General features: G+C 45.1%; 1 protein-coding gene across 1 annotated transcript in view; it reads left to right on the plus strand.

Moving 5' to 3' along the window:
* Positions 1–22737, plus strand: part of DRC11 (dynein regulatory complex subunit 11) — a 952572-nt gene that overhangs the window by 850451 nt on the left and 79384 nt on the right. The window contains exon 15 of the mRNA XM_085645096.1: positions 15536–15735. Within this exon, the coding sequence (XP_085501222.1) occupies positions 15536–15735 (200 nt within the window). The remainder of the gene's footprint in view (positions 1–15535; positions 15736–22737) is intronic.

Raw genomic sequence — 22737 nt, forward strand, 5'->3', positions numbered from 1 at the left:
AAGAGTGGTGGACAGTGGTGCGGGGCAGGGTGCAGTTGGTGGAATTCGACAGACGACGGCATAAGTAATATTAAATAAATAAATAAATAAAACCACTTCCTTTGCCCTCGCCGCATCATAGCTCGCCGACGCAATGAAGCAAAGTGTTTTTTATTTATTTATTTAATATTACTTATCCCGTTGTCTGTCCAATTCAACCACCCCCACGCCGCCACGCACCCCCGCCTCACCGCTCTTACCTGTGCGAGCTGCTACTGCCTACTATGCAGCCCCTACCCATTCAACAGAGTTGGGAACCTTTTCTTTGCTTTCACACATTTTCAGGTAAATTATGCTGCTCATTTTTTATGCGCTGTCCTCTCACGTAACCGCAAGGAATTTAATATAAAAATTCCTCTCTTGGCAAACACTATTTGCATTCATAATAGATACATTTATTTTTATTAGTGCGATCACACAAATCTTCAGTGTTGGCAGCAGGCATGCCCAGGGGAGAATCTGGATCCACACACTGCACACCATGCCAGATAACCACAGGGCTCCCTCGCCACAGAAGGCCTCTGTGTGACTCTGCTGTGGCCTGTGGGTCTGTCAAACTTCAGGACAGAACTTTAAACAGCCCTTTTGATACTTATTTTCTATTTTCTTCGCTATCCGTTTGCATCATGTATATTTCTGTAACGTCTAGAGTTTTGCTTTCCGTAACTTTATTCCAGGAAGATATTAAAAGTCTGCACTTGGGTAAGAGAGAAAACTGTTAAATCTGTCAAGGAACCTGACATCGATCATTTAGGCATTCATCCAAAATATGAAATATGGCTGTCTGATTTTAATCCTATCCCTGGGACCAGAGGATCCTGTAGCAGTCTTCTGAAAGCAAGGCCTCAGATTGAGTTGTAACCTCAGCATCATTCCGCCAGGCCTTCACTGCAGGCCCAAATTACACTGCGGCACCACTCTGGGAAAATGGCGCCAAATGACCATATTATCCAAGGATTCTGGCCTGGAAGGTGAAGCCACTCAGGAATCAAACACAAGTCCCCAAGACAAGACAGATTTTTGAAAAGATTTTGATATTAACCCCTTCCCCGCTCATGACGGAACCGTTCCGTCATGAGCCACGGTTGCCGTGTGCTCATGACGGAACGGTTCCGTCATGACAATCCTGTTGGGGGCCGCTCCGCCTGCGCGGCGCTGTTTCCCCGCCTGTGCGGGGCGACAACGCAAATGGGCGGAGTCATGACGGAACCGTTCCGTCATGAGCACAGCTCAACTGTGGCTCATGACGGAGCGGCTCCGTCATGAGCACAGGCCCACCGCGCTGCCCCCCTGCCCCCCCCAGCGCTGCAGCGGAATGTCCGCAGCAGCGAAGGGGTTAAAGGAAAGCACAATTACTGCTTTCCTGAAAAGTAAAATGAAAATATGTAAGCAAAGCATTAGACAACAACATTGAAAATTGAGCACAGACCCAAGGAAAGCACACGTTTTAAATTAAAGCTCAGACTGAAACGTAAATGAACATGTTGGAGAGGTGTAGGGAGCTGGCAGGCGTGAGCTAATAGGCGCAGCACAGATTTTACGAGTTTACCTACAGAGAGCAGCATAATAAAGGAATACATATTGCTTTTTAGGTCTCGCCTGGCAAAAGCGGCGCATGCGCTGCTTCGCCACGGAGAGGACCTTTTGTAATCGATTCAGCCAAAGCTGAATGCAAGCAAGTCCAGATGGACAGACATGGCGGCTCTCGCCATCCGCAAAGCTAAACATGCACGCGTAGGGACAAAAAAATGCATGCGCATGTGGACAGCCCGACGCCATCTTTGTGCACACGCGCGCGCACTTTTTTGTCCCTACGCATGCATCGCGGCATGCTCGCGCGCAGCCCCCGCTCGACCCCAGGAGCTGGCGCGAGGCTTCCCGCGAGCATTGCTTGTTTTCCTTCTGTCGCCATTCCTGTATCTTTTAATCTGCACTTTGTCTTTTCTCACCAGCTGTCTTTGTCTTTCTCCCCTATCCCCGTCACTCTCGCCATCGCTCCTTTCCCCTCCGTCTCCCTCGACCGCCCCCCCTTGATTATCTTCCCTCACTCTCTAGCCTTCCTCATACATAATGCATGTGGCTCTGGGGGGAGTCCGCGTGCTCGAAACCAGCTGAGCCCTGCAACCTTTCCCCTCCGCCACTGGAAGTCAAACCCAAAATAACCCGCGAGAAGAACCTGCCAAATGAGCTCCGCTCCAGAGCAGGAAATCCATATTCATGAGGCCACCGACTCCACGCTGTGCCTCTGACCCATGGAAGCGCCGTAGCCCATGCCCGCCGAACATACGGGTCCTGTGCTGTGCTTCTGCCCTCGCGCCGTCACACCCCATGCCAACACATTGTGTAGCGCTTCTGTCAGAATGGCCCCGCCCACAGCCTAATATGTTTGTAGGTGAGAACTCAGGCGTCCTCTTACATACGCGACGCAGTATAGCGCTTCTGTCAGAACGGCCCTGCCCGCAGCCTAATATGTTTGTAGGATGTGGTCCGTCGGCTGCGCTGCCGCCTCTGGTGCAGGAAACCAGGGTTCGAGCCTCGAGGTCGCGTCCACATCCTGTGATTCTGGGAAAATCACTTAATCTCCCCGTGCCTGAATGTGTACTGTAAATACGGTGCTATGTAAAGCACTCCAATACCTTCGGGTCGAGTTCGCACTATATAAATATGCAAAAAAAAAAAACTCAGGCGTCCTCTAACATACGTGTATGTGGACCGGTGACACTACGCACGTGCCATTCATTATACGCTGTTGACACGCTGGTCTTCCCTAGGGACCCCCACGAGCCGACTCCCAACCTATTGCATCAACTACAAAGGTTCGCCTCGTGTTGGATCTTGTCACAAGTTGGCAAAAACGTGAGCTGTTCCCATCGCGTGAGCTGGCGGGAGAAGTCAGGGAAATGAGACCTGATCTAGAGTTGTCATGGCAATTGGATGTTCTAAAATATCTAGGAGTCAGGGGGCACATAGTGATCACAATGTGCTCACATTTAACATAGGTAGTGTGAAGGGCGGATGGAGATCGAATGAAAAAACTGTGGAACAGGTCGCCACTCAAGTTTGGCTTTAGTCAAGATGGCAATACTGCCCAGAGTGGTTATGTGTCCTCCAGAGGATGATGGTGAAGGTCACATACAGATTTTTTCTGCTGATTCGGGTTATGTTTCATTCCATCTGACAGTTTTGCTTTCCTTTGTTCTGGCCCCTGGGGTGGTGTTAAAGGGTCTGAGGCTCCGAGATGAGTGACTGAGCCTGTCATGTGCCCAGGGACTGTAGTCCGGGGCAAGCAGCCCCTCTTACCTGCCCCCTCAAGGCCACGACCTCCCACACGTGACGTGTTGCTACAGGCCTCAAAGGCTCTCCTCCACAGGCGCAGCGCTTAACTGGCCCGCCTGCAGCTTCCAGGCACTGGGAGGACAGGTCCCTTCTCCCAGCAGCTCTTGCAATGTGTCTCCCCGACCCCCCGTCTCTGCACTCGGTGCCGAATCACTTGCTTTGGAATCGGGTAACAGGTGGCTTCTGCGGAGTAGCTCTCTACTCTGGCACCTGGTGTTAGTGGTTAATTCACTGGTAATCGGTTTTAGTCTTGAGATCTTCATGTGTGCTGGCCAAGCTGAGGGAGGTGATGTTGCCTAACGGCCTGAGCTGCCAGCCGCTGGGGAACAGATTTGAGTCTCGGCGTCGACTCAGCACCCTGTGATTCTGGGCAAATCACTTCATGTCCCCGCACATACCAAATATGAATGTGTCCTTGTGTAACGTAACTGATGCTCGTGTAAAGCGCTCTGATACCTTCGGGTCGAGTTCGCGCTATATAATGTGCAAAAAAAATAACCATCAAAAATGCAATAGGTCTCGCCTTTCATTAAGTTAAAGCCATTTGCTCTGCTATACAATACCATTAGCAAAGCAAATGGCTTTAACTTAATCAACGGCGAGACCTATTGCATTTTCAATGCTTGTTCATGGTTGCTGCTCCCCTTTATGTAGAGCGCAGCAGGAGCAAGCCGGAAACCCTCAGGTCCCAGGGAAGTGACCCCTAATGAAACTAGGGCCTCACAAGCCACCTGAAGGTGGGGGGCGTATTTTGGAGGCAGTGTGGTTTTTTCGTCTTTATTGTGTTTGTCTTTCCGCTGTATTTGTTTTCCCTCTCTTGCTCTGATGCAGAAAAATAAGTGCCCAAAAATAAATGGCAGTGGTCTCCAGCGGCAACCACCAGCTCAAATTAGGCACTGAGGGTATATGCCCCTTCCTTCTCTGTCTTCACAGCCACATCCTTTGATGTATACCTCGGTCCGGTGGGGAGAGGGAATTTGGGGGTCCGTTATCTACAGCGGGCAAGGCCTCCGCCCCCAGGGAGGCTTGGCTAGTTCACTCTCACTGCCAGTATCTCAATGTCACCAAACTTAACGTCTCTAAGTAGCTCAGCCCTCTACAGCAAGACTGATGGTTTGAAAGGAACTGCGAATCAGGGGCGAGACTACCAATAGTGCAATAGGTGCAGTGGCACCGGGGCTCCGTGGACCTCAGTTATCGCTGCATTTTGCAACCAAGCTGTGTCTGGGGTAGGGCGTTCGCTTGCATGAGGGCACACTAATGGCAAAACCTATCCTAGGACCACGGACCATAGTGTAGCTAATGGGGTTGTAGACACTTTATTTTCCAAGGTCTCCGGGTACGGTAAATGCACCTGGGCCATCAGCGCTGAGTCCCACAATCTTACATTTAGAAAAAGCTCAATAGTTATCTTTTTTGAACACTTTCTGCCGTGTGCCTCCTGAGCAGAAAGCGCTTTGAGGTTATACTGTCCATAGAACTGCGCTATACACCATTCATACCGCTGCAGACCGTGGTTGACGGCTTCCAGTCCAAGGGGCCTGCAAAGTGCCTCATAGCAGCGGACTCAAGTAAACTTCGCTTTTCTTTCTTCCATCACAAGACTAAGCGCTGTGATAGAAGACGGGGCGAGAGCACCGCCCTGGCCACTCATGCATGACACCAAAACTAGTACCACATATATTTCATTGCATGTACAACATGTTTCCAAACATGCACCCTGTCACAGGGTAGCGTGCTACCCGTTTGATGAAGTGCTTCTGCGCCTCAAAAGTGATATTAGGCACTATACAAATTCAATTATAATTTCAATCTTACCTTCACAGATTTCTACACCACTCCACTAACCTAAACCAGCTGTGCCCCCTCCATATATGTAGAGAGAGGAGGCAGGCTGGCATCTGTCCAGTGCCTACACTCTGGAATTACCTTCTCCATGCAAGATCCCTATCCAGGCTGACGCTTTCATGTTCTATTACTCGGGCCGTAAGATGTTGACGTTTGACTTGCACAGTATAGTAAAAATTATTAACTTTGTAAAATCTATTTTTTTTCCTTTGGAAAATAATTGTCTTGGGCATTTTTGGTGAGTTTTCACGCTGAAATTAAATGTGAAAAGGGGTTTTCTGGGGATTTATTTTCCACTTGTTTTTTATAAAACTGCAACTTTTGTGAACTTCAAGAAGGCTGGAAAGTTTTTGGGAAGAAAAGTGTTGAAAATGTGCACACCTCACCCCTTCAGAAGGCCCTAAAATCCTTTTACGAGCACATGATGGAAGCAGCAGACTTTTGGCAGGACAGACATGAGCCGAGGGAATAGTCAATTGGTTGAGTGTGCTGAATGCACCTTTAGAAATGCTTGCTTTCTAGATGAAGTGTCCAAAAATAGAAGTTTAACTTTCCAGATATATTTTATTTTTGAAGCACTTCACCTATTGCTCATTTTGGGTCCACAACAGTCTTAGTTAACTCTGTTTGAGGTTACACTCACGAGAAATTATCTGACACCCAGTGCTTTAAATGGGAAGGTACTGCCCAGTACTGAGTACCTGCACTTCTTTAATTTGAAAGAGAAAGTACCTGCATTTCTCAGCACTGCTGCAGTACATTCAATGGGAGAGCGCTGGTACGTCTCAGGAAGAAACAGGCACTCTAACAAGTGAGTCCCTGCATTTCTAAATTTCCATTTAATTGACTGCTGATATCCCCAGGCGCATGAGTTGCACACTTTAAACATGGGACCGACTCAAAAGGGTATTTGTGAACTGAATAAGGTTTGTTTTTTTATATGTAAATATGTGACACTTTTGGGGAAAATAAAGCAGCATTTCAGAGATCGCCAGAAAGTCCTGACAAATGAAAAAAAACAATGGCAAAACCAATAGGCATTGCGTTTTGGACGTGTCATCTTTGTCATTGCAGTTTGACAACGCTGTGGAAGATCAGCAAAAAGAAAAATTGTTTTTACCATGCTGCAGTGCTTCGGCAAAAAAAATGAAGGGAAAAAAGGGACGATGAAACGACCGCTGTTGCTGGTCACGTCATTCTGTAGTTGCACGCCTGCATCACCATGCATGTGCAAACCTACAGAATGACTGGGCACCTTTTCCCTTATTTTATTTACTGATTCAAGTTGGTGGATGCTACTTTGAATCCGAAGTAAAAAAAAAAAAAAAAAAATTGTGCTAGAAGCACACAATAAAACTAAAATGGCAGTACACAAGTTGTAGAGCAACAAGGGAGCAATGAATTAGCACAAGATCAAAGGAGCAACAGGGGACAGGAAAAGAAACACAGGAGGGCGAGAGCAACATGGAGCACAGGTAGCGAGGGTGTTTGGATGGAGAAGCACACAAGAGAGCGAGCAGCAGACAAGGTAGAGAGCAACATGGTGCGAGGACAGAAGTACACAATAGAGAGAGCAACAAGAAGTGCAGGGAGTCGGGGTGTTTTGGTGGAGAAGCACAGGAGGGTGTGAGTAGCAGATTAAAGAGAGATCAACATGGGGTGGGTGAGAAGTGCACGAGGGAGATAGCAACAAGGAGCATGAGTCGGGAATTTGGCAGAGGGAGAAGTATACAAGAGTGAGAGCTGGAAAACAACCAAAAATAAAAAAGTAGTTACATAAAAGTGAGCAGAGGAAGGACACACGTCAGTCTATCAAAAGGATGGTATAGAGGCTACGCTCCTGGGGAGGGACAAAGACAAGCAGAGGTAGGCAAGCCATTGAATAAGAAGCTAGCAAATGAGAGTGAGAATGAAGCCAACCAATGATTAACATTGGCTCAAAGCCCATTGTAAGTTCAAAATAGGTCTTTCTCAGCTGGACAGATTGCACTGTCTGGTAGGTGAGACCTGAAAGAGCACTGGGCTTTACAACGTAATCTGTCTGTCTTCAAAGATGTTTCCCCATTGGTTGTATGCACCTTTGTTTGTTGACATGAAGCATCGAAAGGGAGAAGACACCAACGATACAGACATTTCTAACTTGTGTAGCCAATGCGACTCCACAATAAGGACCAGGAATCCATGAATATGGTTAAAGGGTTTTATTTGGATTACCAATCAATCCAGTATATATGCAAACCAAAAGTAAGTTCAATAAGTACAGCAATACAGTAGGAAAGCTGAAACATCTCAGCAGATTAAGGCACAATAGAATAGGATACAGAATTGTGATAGCCACAATAATACAAAAACAAAGTACAGCAAACAGGTGTTCCATAAAGAAACTTCCCTTCTCTCTTCTTAACATAAGTCAAAATGGGATCATCTATCAAATGTCTTTAATTTGGGAGCATAGAAGGTGTCAGCCTGATCAGACCAATAGAAGTCTTGGAAAAAGGTGTTTAGCATAAAGCCGCGCACCTGCAAGAATAGGGCAAGCAGAGAGGTCAGTACCTCTCAAAGTCTAAAGGGGATCTCTGATGACCCCTAACTGTGTGAACCCTAATTCAAAGGTAAAAGGAGATTTAGAAATGTCCTTATCTCCTTCGAACTACCAAGAACCAATCAAATTACTACTTAAGTGCATCTGCAACATCGCTTCAGTTTCCCAAAGCATCGAACTGGGACTACAGTTCTCAACCTTGAACATCTTGCCATGCTGGTACATGATGAAGAGAAAGCTTCTTTCGGCCATTGTATCTCCACGTTTACTGACAGGTTTTCTCTCCAGGTCTCTCTATCAGCTAGCTAATACAGACAATAAGCCTTTCTCTAGCAAATAAAACAATAAACCTGCGAGAAAAAGAAATAAATGCTGACAAAGCAAAATGCATTTCAACTGAGGCCTGCAGTCAGGCTAACTTTAATTAAGCATTCAATATGCACTTTGATACAGGATTATACATGCACACAGGTAACTTTAGGAATAAATGTAGAATGTGATTATAATAGTACATGTCTGCATATGCAAATATAATGTGAAGTGTAAATATAAAATCGATTCTGTAGCTGTAAATGCAGAGTTAGAGCCGCGTGATTAAAAAACAGTTGTTCATAAACCCAGTTTATTCTGCTTCTCAGTCATGTACTCCGACAGAAGTTCTTTTTTTCAGTAAAACATTCTGTAAGTTTGTGCACATGGCATTGCCATCCTGTACCTTTGTTACCGAACTTCGGAAATCCTTTGTTATCATTCCATTTGAATGATTTGAAACATCCTTTCTACTGTGCGAAGTAGATGATGCACTAGGCTTACATAGCGCCGTATTTCTAAAATACATCCGAGGCGCTGGAGGTCCTAATAGAGATGTACAACATATGAGATTTAAGTGTCGGCCCGGAGCTACGGGGAGGTTTATCACAGTAATGTGAATAGAACACCTCTAGAGTGCCAAAGAGAAGACACAGCGGCACAGAGGGCGTCTCTAGAGCAAGGCGAGGCTTGTTATCAAAGACAGGGTTCGGGGCACTTTGCTGCGTGATTGCAGCTTCTTGGGCCCTACAAAAGCGTTGTTCTCCATTCACTATTCCTGAAACCGGTCGGCGCTTTGCTTTTCAACTCCATGCAAGGCGCAGAGTAAGGCAGCTAGCTACTGTCCAGAAATGCAGTGAGACTGCAGCTCCCCCTAGTGGAACCTCGGAGTTATTCCCATGAACAGGATAACATCCATTAGTGTTAAATGTTCTTTGCCTGCAGGCACTTTGTGGACTTGCGCTACTGTGATCACTTCTGTCGTGATGTTAGTATATGTTCATGGACCAGCTCTGAAAGGGTTTATCCCAATATGAGAGAATGTTGCTGATATTAAAGGGGAGGTCAAATTATGGCTGGTACTGTTAGTGGATTTATATTGTCACACTGTGACTAGTTAAGTGGATGGATCTAATATTGTATGTCACACTACAGTATGTGATGCTGTTCAAGATCATGGTGAGGAGCAGGAGAAGGATTGCCTTCTGGGCTTTTTCTTTCACTTTTTAGACTCCATATCGCCACTATTAAGAGTGTGCGTGGTGTCCTTGCCTCTTGAGACCTTGATTTTTGTCTGCCATAAAAATGAGTCAAATTGGGATTCATTAGCAGTATGGCCGGGTGGCATGCTGGCGCACTGTCTCAGCAGAGGCACCCGCACTCCCAGCAGAAGACCACCCACCATACTCAGAGATCCTCAACGTATCACCGGGGGTCATTTTAGGAAAAGTGCTTCCTCTTATGAGGCAAAAGCACTTACACCAAATGGGCTAGCTTCCATAGACCAGTCAGCACCTCTGTTTGTTATACATAAATAACCGCCCCTGGGGCGGGACTTACCACAAGCTGAAGTGCCGTCTTGGGGGAGGGGGGGAGATATTGGTGGAGAGTATCCCCTTGCAGACCAAGCAGATGTTCTAGCACGAGAATCCCCCGGACCTGGTCTCCGCTTTTTTGCTCCTGTAGATAGCAGCAGCGAAAAGGCAGCGTAGTAGGGGGCAGATTTACAAGCCCCTTGCGACATCTTTACGAAACCGTTGCATCACTTCTGTGGTGCAGCAGCATCGTAAACAATCCGCCACTATGCAACATATTTACGACGTGACGCATCTAGTGAGATGCATCACGTTGTAAAGCCCTGCGCTACATTATACCTGCGTCAGGTATAATGTATGCAGGGTGGGCATTCTGTCGCAAGGAAGCCCCGTAAAAGTGACGCAGTGAAATCTACAAGATTTCACAGAGTCACTTTTACGTCCCCGCTGAGTCAAAACCTTACGCCTGCTTGTAGCATGCGTAAGGAGTGACGCAGCACAGCAAGTATAGGGCGCCCCTGAGCAGTGCTGGGGTTGCGTTGTGCTTGCGACACGACTCCAGCACTGCGTCACCTATACTCTGACAGATGCATCACGCATCTGTCTATACTTGCGCCACGGTGCGCCGCATTGTAAATGTTGCGCATCCATGGTGGTGCAAGGGGTTTCTAACGTCTTGCAAAATAACTGGCGCATCCCTGCTGATCTGCAGGGATGCGCCAGATATTGTAAATCTGCCCCTAGGTTTTCTTCCCCTTTGTCATCGCAGAGTTATACTGCGGTTGCCAATTTTTCCTGAACTATCCTGGTCTTATCAACGTAAATGAAGTTTACTCCTGGTTCGTGAAATGGCCTTCCTTCTGTGCCTTTGGTCAAAGGTAGATAAAAGTTGGTCTTGCTAAGGATTTCACATTCACCAAACTCTTCTAGATTACAAATACTTTGCACTTCTCAGCCCTTTTAACAGATTTCTGGAACATGACGGGGCAGTGCTTGCCATTGTTCCACTGTGGTTGGCGCTATTATGTTGAGGCATTATTCACTGTCAGTCCTCTTTAGCCATTTCCTTCCACGCTTCTTTGCTCAGATTCATACCTTGGTGCACTTTGCAGAATACAGTGCTGGTGTCTTTTTTCTTTCTTCAATAGGATTCGACTCTAAATCTGCTTTCTTTATAGCTATTGGATGGGAATTTTCCAATCGGAAGATTATCTTCCAACATGACCATCAATCGAGGCCCTTAAATTTGTCAAATCTGAGAGAAAGAACCCTCTATGAAACAGGAGGGAAATATTGAAGTGTAATTGATCAATGGGTGATTTAGGACAGGAGACAAGCCCTATTGCCACTTTGTCCTTGCCAGGTGTGTAGGCCACCTGAACATGTGTAGGATTTCAGTTAGTGTGATTGACAGTGAGCAGAAGGATATAACTATTCATTTTGGCTCCATTCAGGGTGAACATGTTCGCTTTGACTTTATGTCCTTCATGACACCTTGCATACTCTTGGATATGGCAAGGCTTGTTTTCAGTTTGTTCTCTTTGCACCATCACAGGGTTCAATCTATTTGTCGTTGGAGACCAAGGCCAGTGTTAGCAACTAGATTGAAACCCCCGCATAACTTTTGTTTGCATCTTTCTTCTATTCATCCGTAGTTTATTTTAGCTATTTTTTTCTACATTTCTCTGTTCAAAATATTTATATATGTTCATAGAAAGTTTGTCTTTGATACATTGTATTTTCCATTGTGTATATAAATGTGCTGCAATTATTTTGTTAAAGCCCATTAAACAGGCATGAAAGTAATTACATTTATCATCATGATATTAACAGAGAAATACTGTACTGGCAACACTGTGTTCATCTTGGGTGCTTATTTTAATAGTTCAGATGTTTTAAACATGTTTGCTTGTTTTACTTCTAAAGTGACAGTGTTTAAGAACCCCATTAACGTGTAAAGCTGCTTACTCTCAGGCATGCTCCATTCAGAAAATACTACAACATGTATTTTCATGTGCTGTTGCACTGCATGTTTCATTTGAGCTTCACTTCTTAGGACCTTTCAGACTGATCTTTACCTAATTGATTGAGACACTGTTTCAAACTGTTGTTCAGTGAAAGACTGTAAGAAATTGGGCTATTAGTTGAGGAGGGGTGAGAACCCACCTCAGATAATAATCACAACCCTTGTTAGGGTAAACCACACAAACTACTAAGTAAACCTGTGCTTAGCCCTCTGGTAGCTTGGCACAAAGCAGTCACACTTAACTTAGAGGCAATTTGTAAAGTAGTTATGCAGAACTAAAACAGTAGTAAGTCAAAATGCAAAACAATAAAATATTCCAAAATTGAATAAGAAAGATAAGAGTATAGTTTTATAAACTAAATTACAAAAATCCAATAAAGGGAACCAAAGTTATGAATATTAAAATGTTTAAGTAAAAATAGCACCAAGAAGCATAAAGTGCCAATAGTAGTCAATGGTTGTGATAGACAAGGCCCTAGAAGCAATTTGATGCTGACCATGACGGAGCGCAGGTTTGTCCTGGTCGAGGATTTTACCTTCTGACTTTAGTCCTTTAAGTCCCAATCTCCCACAGGAGCCCCCAGGACCTCAGGGACGGCACGTAGAGACTCAGTAGCAGGAAGAAGACACAGCAGGGTCCAGTCCCGACCAGCTCGGCAGTTGAGGGAGAAGACCTCTTGCCGCTTTAACCCCTTGAGTGCCCCGCCCTTTCCACGCCCTGTGCCGGGCGTTTCATTAGCGGGCGGGGCTCATGACGAGATAGTCTCGTCATGGGCACAGCGCAACCGCGGCCCATGACGAGACCATCTCGTCATGGGCACTCAAGGGGTTAATGTGTCCATGTAGCTTCAACCGGAGGACATGCAGCTGACCCTTGGATTCACTTTTGAAGTCCTGGGTTTCAAGGCAAGCAGGTTTAGGATTCTTTATTCAGACAGCAGGGCAATCCGTCTTCTGAATCTTCTCAAGTCCAGGAGTGTTCTGAATTGAGCTTTTGATGGTGCCATATTTATACCCAGTGCCTGGTTGTGGGTAGTGGACAATCCATTGACTACCACCAAAACAAGTTCTAGTCAGTTCTCCCCTCTTTGCTGAGTTTGGCTCCAACCAGGCTAGTGAAACAAAAGGCAGGTGCACGTCTGGTGTTAGGTTCCTTTATGTGCACTCAGGAAAGTCCCTTTGATGTGTAATCAGGATGGAAAGGGCACAGCTCCTCCCCTGCCATCCAGCCAGGAAAACCCACTCCCCTCTACTCCTCAGTTGTGGTGTCCACTCCTTCTGCGTTTCTTGATCCTACTCTCATTTCTTCTGTGGGTCTTTCCACAATACCATCAACTTCTATCATCATATTGCAGTGGGTGCTGCGTCAGGCTCAGAAGATGTACGGAAAGTTAGACCATTTTTAATGGAGTCTTATCATATCACTTTTTACTCATAGGCATTAAATATGCTGTTTAGTATGTTTAGTGATAGATTAGCAAAACTAACTAGGTGGAAGGACCCTAAAATTTTCTCGAAGCTAGCTGCAAAATGCCAGGGTTCGCCGAAAACCAATCTAGTGTTGATTTCACCCCACACTTCTTTCTTCCCCCACCATACACCTGTCTCTTTATCTCACTCTTTTGGGTTCTTTTCTATCCCTGCTTTCTCTCTTTGTCATTGATTTTCTATCTTTCTAGTCCTCCTTCGTTCTCTATTGTCTGTCTTTCTGTGCTCCGGGTGAATATCTGATGATGAATAACAGGCCTCAGTCCCCAGAAATGAGTGTTGGCAGTGGCGTAGCAAAGCCGGGTGGTACCTGGTGCGGAAATTTTCTTGTCACCCCCGGCTTGACAAAATGGCAAAAATAAGTGTTTGAAACACATATTGTTGCAATTTTGTCACCTTCCACCCCTCCCTCAGGGATGATACCTGGGGCGGTCCTCATCCACCGCAACTCCCTTCCTACGCCACTGAGTGTTGATGCTCACCACCTGTAGTCACCGGCACAAGTTAGACCTGGGTGTGTGCTGCAGTGTTTTCATCTGCATCTTTATACCCTGATTATGTTTTGACTGATAGATCCATTACGCATTGCTGCAGTGGGGAAAGCATCACAAGCAGCCATTTCCACCATGGTTTCAGGCTAGACCAGAATAACTGAGGAATAAACTGTGATGAAATTGTAACAACTCGTCGTTTCTGCATCCATACTCCAGCAGCAAAAGGCTGTCGGAGACAATATTACTGAGAAGTGTGTGGTAATACAATCACAGCTCCCAGTGGTTTCCACAAAAGTGGCAGAGAAGGGAGAATCTCTAGTAAGCCAATTACAGGACGTGACTCTTTGCCACAGCACTGGTGGAGTCTCAATAAATTCATTGGCTAACAATGAATCGATCTACTAACGGAAATTTTTCCAAGACTAGTTCATTTTTTTTAGAGAACAATAAAGTTGATCCACATTTAATTTAATAGATTGAGGGGCCAATTTAGAGTTGTGTGGATGGTGTTAGTACCATCTCCATGGCGGAGTACTCTACTTCTGCCATGTCGAGGGTGCTCCACCCACCAAATTTAGGAAGGTACGCCGGCCCAGCAGGCAACCCTAATATTTACAGGAACCGCTTTCACGGTGGTTCCTGTAAACGCATTGAAAGTGTGCTGTGCTGCTCGGTCAACATGATGGCTCCGCACTGCACACTTTCATTTTCTGGTTTTTATTTTCAAAAGCAAAATCCCAAAGTGGGATTTTGTTTTTGAAAATAAAAATATTCAATGACCCCCCTCCCCCTCACCTTGAGAGCTTCTTCACACATTGTGGGAGTAATTGAAACGTTTTTACTTTTACTTATTGCCACCTTTTGTGTGGTAGATTGTAAAATTAAAAACTGGAGATGTGTCTGCCCTCTCTAAATCTGGTGAGCAGATACATGGGAAAACCTCCTACAGCCGTTACTCTGTTGGGCCGTCGGTGGGGTATGTAGGCAGTGGAGAAGGAGTAGTTGCCACTGACTGTGTACTGAAGTTAAACCCAGCTATAAATCAGGAAGGCGGACCTTCAGTTTGACAGAGGAATGGAGTACCCTCTCCACCAAACTCTAAATCACCCCCTTAATTTGTTAATTTTGTGACTTTAACAGCAGATACAAGGGGACATTGGATCCTTTGGGTGGCAGGGTTGGTGAACATGAGCTGACACAGAACCCTGCTGTCAGGTAAAGCTCCCCCTGGCATCTTTTACGTCTGTGCATATGTTTGTAGATATGGGGGTATGTCTAGTTTTTCTCAAGAAATGTTTGTTGTTCTGACTGGGCGTGTCACATTTCGACTCTAAGCGGCTCCATTTGATGCTGTAACTCGGTGGCCCTGCTGTGGGGCAAAACACCATGATTGGCAGTGTCCCAGTGTTGCTTTGTGCATCTAACAGAAAGTGCACATTTTGACTCTGAGTTGGTCTGCCTGACATTGTAACTTTGTAGGTACATCTCCCCATGGTTTAGCAGATATAATTGGGTGTGTTATGGTGTCCCTTGATGGATCTAAGGGTCTCAGACAAGGGCTTGGTGCATCAAACAGGGTTTGTCAAACGGCTGCTTGATGGGTGAGAATGTCCAGTCATATTCATAGTTTAATATATTTTTTCTAATAGTGTCAACACTGTAAGTTTCTCTATCGAAGCATAGGTGTCGTACAATGACTGATTTTCTTAATCTCATGTAAGTTGGAAGATTCCGTGAGGCATGCCACAGCACTCATTTTCACTGGCTGATTACCTAGGATACAATCCTCTGTTTATCTGTGTTTTAAATCTCAGTAATGAAGATTTTTCCATTTGTGGTGGTGTCTCCTAAGAACATCTCATGTGTGCAGTTTGTTAAAGCGGTAGGTCTCATTGTTCCTCATTCATATATTTGGCAGGTTCTCAGGCGGTTCATGAGAAAGCGCCTCTAGTGAAGGCTCTGCTCCTGGCAGGGCCGCCTGGGGTGGGAAAGAAGATGCTGGTCCATGCCCTCTGCAAGGAAACAGGAGCCAACCTCTTCAACTTATCCGCAGCCAACATTGCCGGCAAATATCCTGGGAAGAGTGGCTTGCTCATGATGCTGCACATGGTGTTCAAGGTAAGCTGAGAGTACTAACACTCAGACAAAAGACTACCAATCCCTTGGCAATAGCAATATCAACCCCTAGGCTTCGTATCAAATCCCTGTTAAAAAGGAATTCTACAGGTCCTCTAATGTTACCAATCAAAAGCATAGTGAAGAAACAATTTAAAAAGCAAGAGAAGGGATTCGTGAAAAGAAAACCAGAAGGTGGTGGTAGGTTTATATATTTTCCTATCATTACCTACGCAATAATGAGTATTGTGAAAGGAGGTGTGACCAAGGAGAGCAAAGACAAAAGAGTATCATGGATCTGGAGGGATGAGAAAAGTAGGGAGGGAGGGGGAAGCTCAGTGAGTGGAAGAGGTGTGTTGGATGCAGGGCTGTTTCTAGCAGATAGGCCAGATGTGATAGGCCCATCCATGGGGGACTCCTGTAACACCCTAAGTTATTCACAAAAGGACAAAGCACGTCTTTTTAAAGCTGCTCCAGTCCTGCAGCCTTACTACTGAAAATGACTAACAGTGACTTGAGCTGTTTAAATTGTCCTTGGTTCTAATCTAAGTAAGACTAGATAGTTAAAAAAAAAATGTCCTCATTCACTTCAGGTCCATACCCCAGCATTTCCAACATTGCAAGTTAGCCATACCTGGAAGGTAGTTTTCCTTCTCTCTCAGCGTACATTGGCATATGACCGAGTATCAAGATACAGAGAAAAGGATGGGTGTAATCATAGGACAAAATATTGATTTATGAGGCAAACAGCACCAGACTATGTACCATTCACCTACCAACATTACCTTGTACCAATCAACTCATTAGTGGTAACCAAAAATTATATCTTGTAGATGTCGGACCCATGGGATCTGTTCACAATGTGTGCTTTAGCAAGGTGAGCAATTCAGTATACTTTGGTGGACAGCCTATAAGTCATTTCCTTCAAATTTCTCAGAGTGCAAAAAGTATTAATAATAATAATAATTTTGTTCAATCTTTACTCAGCTTTACTGGGCCCTCTGAAATCTTAAATATAATGAAGGAGAGGCTCACCTTAATGTTTATTCTGGGAATGGTCATCTCGGGGCATTCCATAAAAAATGGATATCATTGGCCTTCTTTAGGCCACAATTCATACATTTAGATGCTCTCCCTTTTCCCATCTTCAATATCTTGTAGGGCGTCCAGTAGGCCCTGTGGAGGGAAAAGAGATGGTTCCTCCTTAAACTAGACTAAACCAGAATTAAGTGACCATTACCACGTGGAATTTGGTGCGTTACCATTTTTCATATTATGCCTAATTTTTTCAAGTGAATAATTTGAAATAAGAGATATTTACCCCCTGGTAATACCCCACCCCAAGACTGTGGTAGTGGTATTTAACTGATACTTCACCCCATTCTGGTCCTCTTTTTTCAGAGCCCAAAAATATACAGAAATAGGTGAGAAGTTAGCGAGGATGGAAGCTTTTATACTGCATTGTATTGCAACCACCGCTATATTACGCAGATGGCACCCACAATATTTTCTTTCTGTCATCTGCACAGGATCATGGGCCATCTGATCTTAGCCTGGGCTTGAGTTGAGTTGCCACTGCTATGAACACCAACTCTCTCAAGCTCAATGGTGATAAGACCATCAGGGAGAGGAGAGGAGTTGGCCTAACAGCTAGGGCTGCCGACCTCGAATCTGGGGAACTGAGTTCGAGACTCGGCAATGGCGCTAAACATCCTGTGGTTCGGGGTAAATTACTTAATCTCCCCGTGCCTAACAAAAAATGAATGTGTCCTCATATAACACAACTGGTGCTATGTAAAGCGCTCTGATACCCGATTTGGGTCAAGTTTGCGCTATATAAAACTCCATTAAAAAAAAATAGAGGTCATGGGTAAAAACCCACAGCACTGGAGCCCTCAGCATTGGCCGGAATCTCTATGGACTCTCCCTGACCTGTCTCCCAAAGCTAAGAACTTGGGCTTTGTCTTGGATGGGAATCTTTCCATGAAGCCTCAGGTAGTGAAGGTTATAGCCACCTATTTTGCTGTGCTTAAGTGGGTAAAAAAGCTTATCTGGATGATTCCCCAATCAGCCCAGAGGACAGTGATCCAGTTACTGATATTATCTAGACTGGACTATGGTAACATCCTGTACCTGGGAATAGACCAGGTGTCCATTTGACGTCTGCATATGGGCCAAAACTCAGCGCCCAGACTTTTGTTTCAACTCCAGAAGCAAGCCTGTTTCTAATCTTTTTCAACAGTTTTATTGCCTTACAGTTTGCCAATCGTATTCAATTCAAAGCTCTGTGCTATATGTTCAAGCCCAAACCCAGGGTAGGCCCACGCTACATTCAGGACCTGGTGGTACCTATTCGGCCTACATGTACTCTAAGATCCTTGAACCAGGCCTTATGTAATGTGCCTAGGTTTAGTTTTGCCCATATGGGATGGTGTTCTTCTGCAGTCTTGGGTCTGAAACCGTGGAACTCCCTTCCTGAGCACCTAAGAAATTGCACTTCTCTTCTTTCATTCTGTAAAAGGCCAAAGTCCTTGTTGTTTTAAGGTGCTAATCTGGTTTTTCTCGCTTTGCTTAGCACCGGGAAAGCTGTGCGCTTTATAAGATTACAAATAAGAATAAGAGTATGGCATTTAATAATACTGAAGAGGGACAGAAGCTGTTTTGATGACTGGGCAGAATGCTTCTCTTTAGATTTTGGACCAGGATTGAGCGCTCACAAGGATGAATATGGGCTTTTATTCTCTTCTCCAGCTGGATAAAAAATGCCATTGCATGCACCTGCAGAGCTGCTGATGTCACATCCCCCCTCCATTCAGACAAAACAGCAGGGTAGCGTGCAATAGTGCACGCTAAAAAGAAAAACTTTGCATTGTTTATTAGGCAGTGGCATGAACAAATCGTAAAGCATTATGCCTTCCCAAGACAAAATAAACAAAAATGTCAATGAAAGTAGAACATACATCTTAATGCTGATTTGTCTCATTTATAAGCTGAATGAACGAAAGTGTTGCTTTTTTAAACCGGGTAAAGATAAATAATGTTCTCTTATTTTGTCTACTTAATGCACATCAAATGCAAGGATTTATATGCTTCTATGTATGTACCACTATCATGCCTTCTGCAGAAATCTATGTGTAACCTTTAGGACAGAGGCCAGGGACGTAATAAAACATGAGGGGGCCTCACTGAGAAATACAAGTCCATTAGACTAATACAGACTTTCAGTGTGAAGATAAAAGGTGGCTGAGGGGACCTCCTAGGTGTACGAGGGCTCCTTTGCATCACAGGGCATGTGAGACTATGTATTAAGCCCCTGGCAGGTGCATAATAGCCTTTCATCCTTCTGAGATCTAGCCTTCTGAGATTAGGTAAATGAGTGTCATTGAATTGATGAATAGGAGTACCTTTTCTTTATAAGCCTCCTCCTACGAAGATGATGTCTTACAATCGTCCTGCATCAAAGCCCTTTCCAGAGACTCGCTCTCACCCCTACTCACCATTGTGACTAAAGGCACTCTCACTGGAGGCATCTTCTCAGAAGCTCTCAAGACAGGCAAGATCATCCCACTTCAAAAGAAACTTACAGTAGACCCTGAGGTCCTTGCCAGCTATCGACCCATCACTCATGTCTCCTTCATCGTTAAGATCTTCGAAAAACAGTCTATGCAGAACCCCAAGATCGCATCATTGCCAACCATCTCCTACACAGATACCAATCTGGTTTCATATCATGCTGCGGCACCTTCCTAACCCAAAAAGAAGATGACCCCTGCCTCCTGATACTGCTAGACCTCTCAGTCACTTTCAACCCAATCAACCATCCCGCTCTCATCCACACCATGAATTATTGAATGCGATTCAGTGGCAATGGCCTTCACTTGGTTTTTGTACTAGTTTTCCAACCAACACAAGTTAGTTCACAATGGCACTTTCTGGTCCTAAAAGATTCCTATCACCTGCGAAGTCCCCCAGGGTTCTATCATGTCCCCTATCAACTACAACATCCAGATGGAGCCCTAATTATATATAACTCTTCTTAAAAGTGTCTCCCACTACTGACATCAAACTCCCCAAATACAGCCTGCTCCTCAGCCTGACTTGAGTTCTGGCACATATGTGAACCTCAACTCTGCCAAAACAGAATTCATGTTACTTGTCAAGCAAAGAATAGTCCAGGTTTGGCCCAGTGAAATGAATCTTGGTGGCTTCCACTTCAACGTTCAACTCAATGCTAAGTCACTTGGTTTCACTGTGGATAACTCATACTCATGAAATACATTGCCAAGAAGGCAAAGATGGCATAAAACTAGCTCTCTATACTGAAGAAAGTGAAATCATTTGTCTCACAAAGCAAGGTCAGATCTGCTTCTCAAGCCCTTGTGCTTGGCATCAGGATGGTGGAAATGGCCTCCTCTATGGCCTCCCAGAATCTATACTGGCCAACCCATGAGAGGATTCTACATACTGCTGCACATCTCATCCAAGGCCTTAAGAAATATGATTCTTTTACCTTCATCCAGCTGGAACTTCACTTGCTCCCTTTGCCGGCCCACGCCACCTCAAAATAAGCTGCATCATTTATAAAACCATGACAACCAGAACCCAACCTATCTGGCTAACAGGCCGGCCATCTCTGGCAGCTCTTGACACACCTGCAGCCAGAACACCATCAGACTAGAGACAAAGAGGTTTTAGAAACTAAAAACAAGGCAACAGGCTTTTTCTGTCTCTTCACCCAGGATCTGGAACAACACCCCTGTATCCATCAGGGCCAGCACACCCCTATTCCAGTTCAGTAAATAGTTAAACATCCCTTTAAAGAACACCACATCACATGCAGTAGCAGTAAACTTCTTCTCCCAGACATCAGCTATCTCTACAATCACTCACTGACTGAGCCCTTGCCTTTTATCTTGTTCAGCAGTCTGCCATCCGTTTTCTAGGTTTGTGCTATATAAATAGCACATCAATACTTACATGCATATATTTGTTTTGTTTCAAAAGGTCAAATGCTGTGCAAGTGCTTCACAAAACAGGCCATGTTTTATTAAATCAAAAAATTGAAAATGTCTCTAAAAATGAAGGTCACAACATGTGCAGGGTACAACACCTAAAAAAGAAAAAGTATTAAAAACATTGAAACTCATCAGTTAAGGTATTGTTACAAAAATATCTCATAGTTCTATACAAGTATCTTAACTCTTCCTGCATAATAAAAGGTGGCGTTTCACATGTTTTGGCTTCTTGGAGATTATACTCTGTATAAGGTTTTTGCTCTTAGCTGACTTGCCAGTTTTTAGACAATATGATTAACTGTATTATTAACTGTTTTGTCTGATTGACTGTTTTAACTACATACATAATTTGGGCAACATCTCAGTTTGTTTATCCATCTTAGTGATTGTAATTTATTTGTATTCAATTCTGAGGATTTCACTAGTCGATAAGGTCTTGATCCACGGGGTCACCATTTTAAACCTCTTGCACTTTAGCCTGAATTAAGGTTTGCTGCTCGCTCTCCGGTCCACCACTTGTTTCTGCTGAGCAAGCAGGGCAATACATTTTGAAGGTCAGTTGTCGAGCTAGACATCTAGAGGTGTTATTTTAGTTGGGGAGCGCTCTAGTTGGCCGTCATTGCCCCACTCAGGGCCTCTATAATGAAAGCAGTGGCGTGGACGCACGTAGCGGGCGTGCCAAAGGCAAGTTCATCTGCATTTGTCCGTGACTGTTCCGCAACCACCGCTGTTCTGGGCCCTCCAGTCCTTTTAAGTCTTTTTGCAGAATCTATTGCCCCTGCTCGTAACAAGATCCTTAATTGATCCTTTGGGGGATATTCTCAAGAACGTGCGATAATCATCACCAACCTAGGCTAACGCAATTTTATATAACGCTGTCTATCGCGGGAAACTAACACCGTGTCAACGGCTTACTCTCTACACACCGGCAACAGGCGATAGTTCCCCGATAATGCGTTGAACATGAAAAAAGTTGCGATGGGCCCAACAGCGATAAACATATCAGCGATAATCAGTGCCAGGCTTGCTATTCCCACGTCAGGCAGGAAAATTCACCATAAAAACTGTCAAAAAACCCCAAAAAACACCAAAACCCAAAGAACTGAAAAGCACCATGGACGAAGCTAGAGCACCTACAGAGGCCAACCAGAACCCCACAAACCCCCGGGAAGACCAGCCAGGGACCTCAGGGAAGGAGAAGTGCAAGGAGAAGAAGAAAAGGAACCCACGATTCAGTCCGCAGGAAAACAAGATCCTGATTACGGAGGTGATAGAACACCACCAACAACTGTTCATCACCTCCACTGTCATTGGCAACTAAAAATGCAATATGGCAGTCCATCTTTGCCAAGGTGAATGCAGTCGGAGTGAAGTGCCAAGAAGCGCTGGAATTATGAGAAGCGCAAAACTAAGCTGAAAGTCGCTAACAACTGGAAAGCAGCAATGCAGACTGGAGGTGGGAGTCCAGCACCACAGCAGGGCAGGATGAGATGGAGGAAATGGTGTCCACAGTCATCAGTGGGGAGACGGTGGCAGGAGTTGGGAGACCAGGCACTGCTCAACATGACCTGACCCAACAGCAACAGGGTGAGTAACGACCAGGGACTGTGGGAACGGGGGGAGATGGGCACAATGACACACAAGCAAAATTAAGTATAGCACAGTGCACACCCACGATGACTCTGGATCATGTTCCTGATCTCATTGGCATACTGCAGCACACATAGAAACAGCAAGTAGCCCCCGTCGACAATGTGCCCAGAGGGGGCCCTCCCCACACATCACTAATCCCACAACAAACCCATGCACATGTGCTGAATCCAGCAAAGCTGCGGGTCCATCAGCCACACTGACAGTGCAAGTGACACTGCATAACGATTAGCATGGCTGCATTCCAATTATCATGACATGGTGCACGCCACGACACTGAGGTGGCTGAGTGTGGACCACATCTGTAAAGGAGCAGGTCACACTCTGACACACCCACATG

This window comes from Triturus cristatus, chromosome 3_1 (genome assembly GCF_964204655.1).
Source record: "Triturus cristatus chromosome 3_1, aTriCri1.1, whole genome shotgun sequence".
NCBI lineage: Eukaryota > Metazoa > Chordata > Amphibia > Caudata > Salamandridae > Triturus > Triturus cristatus.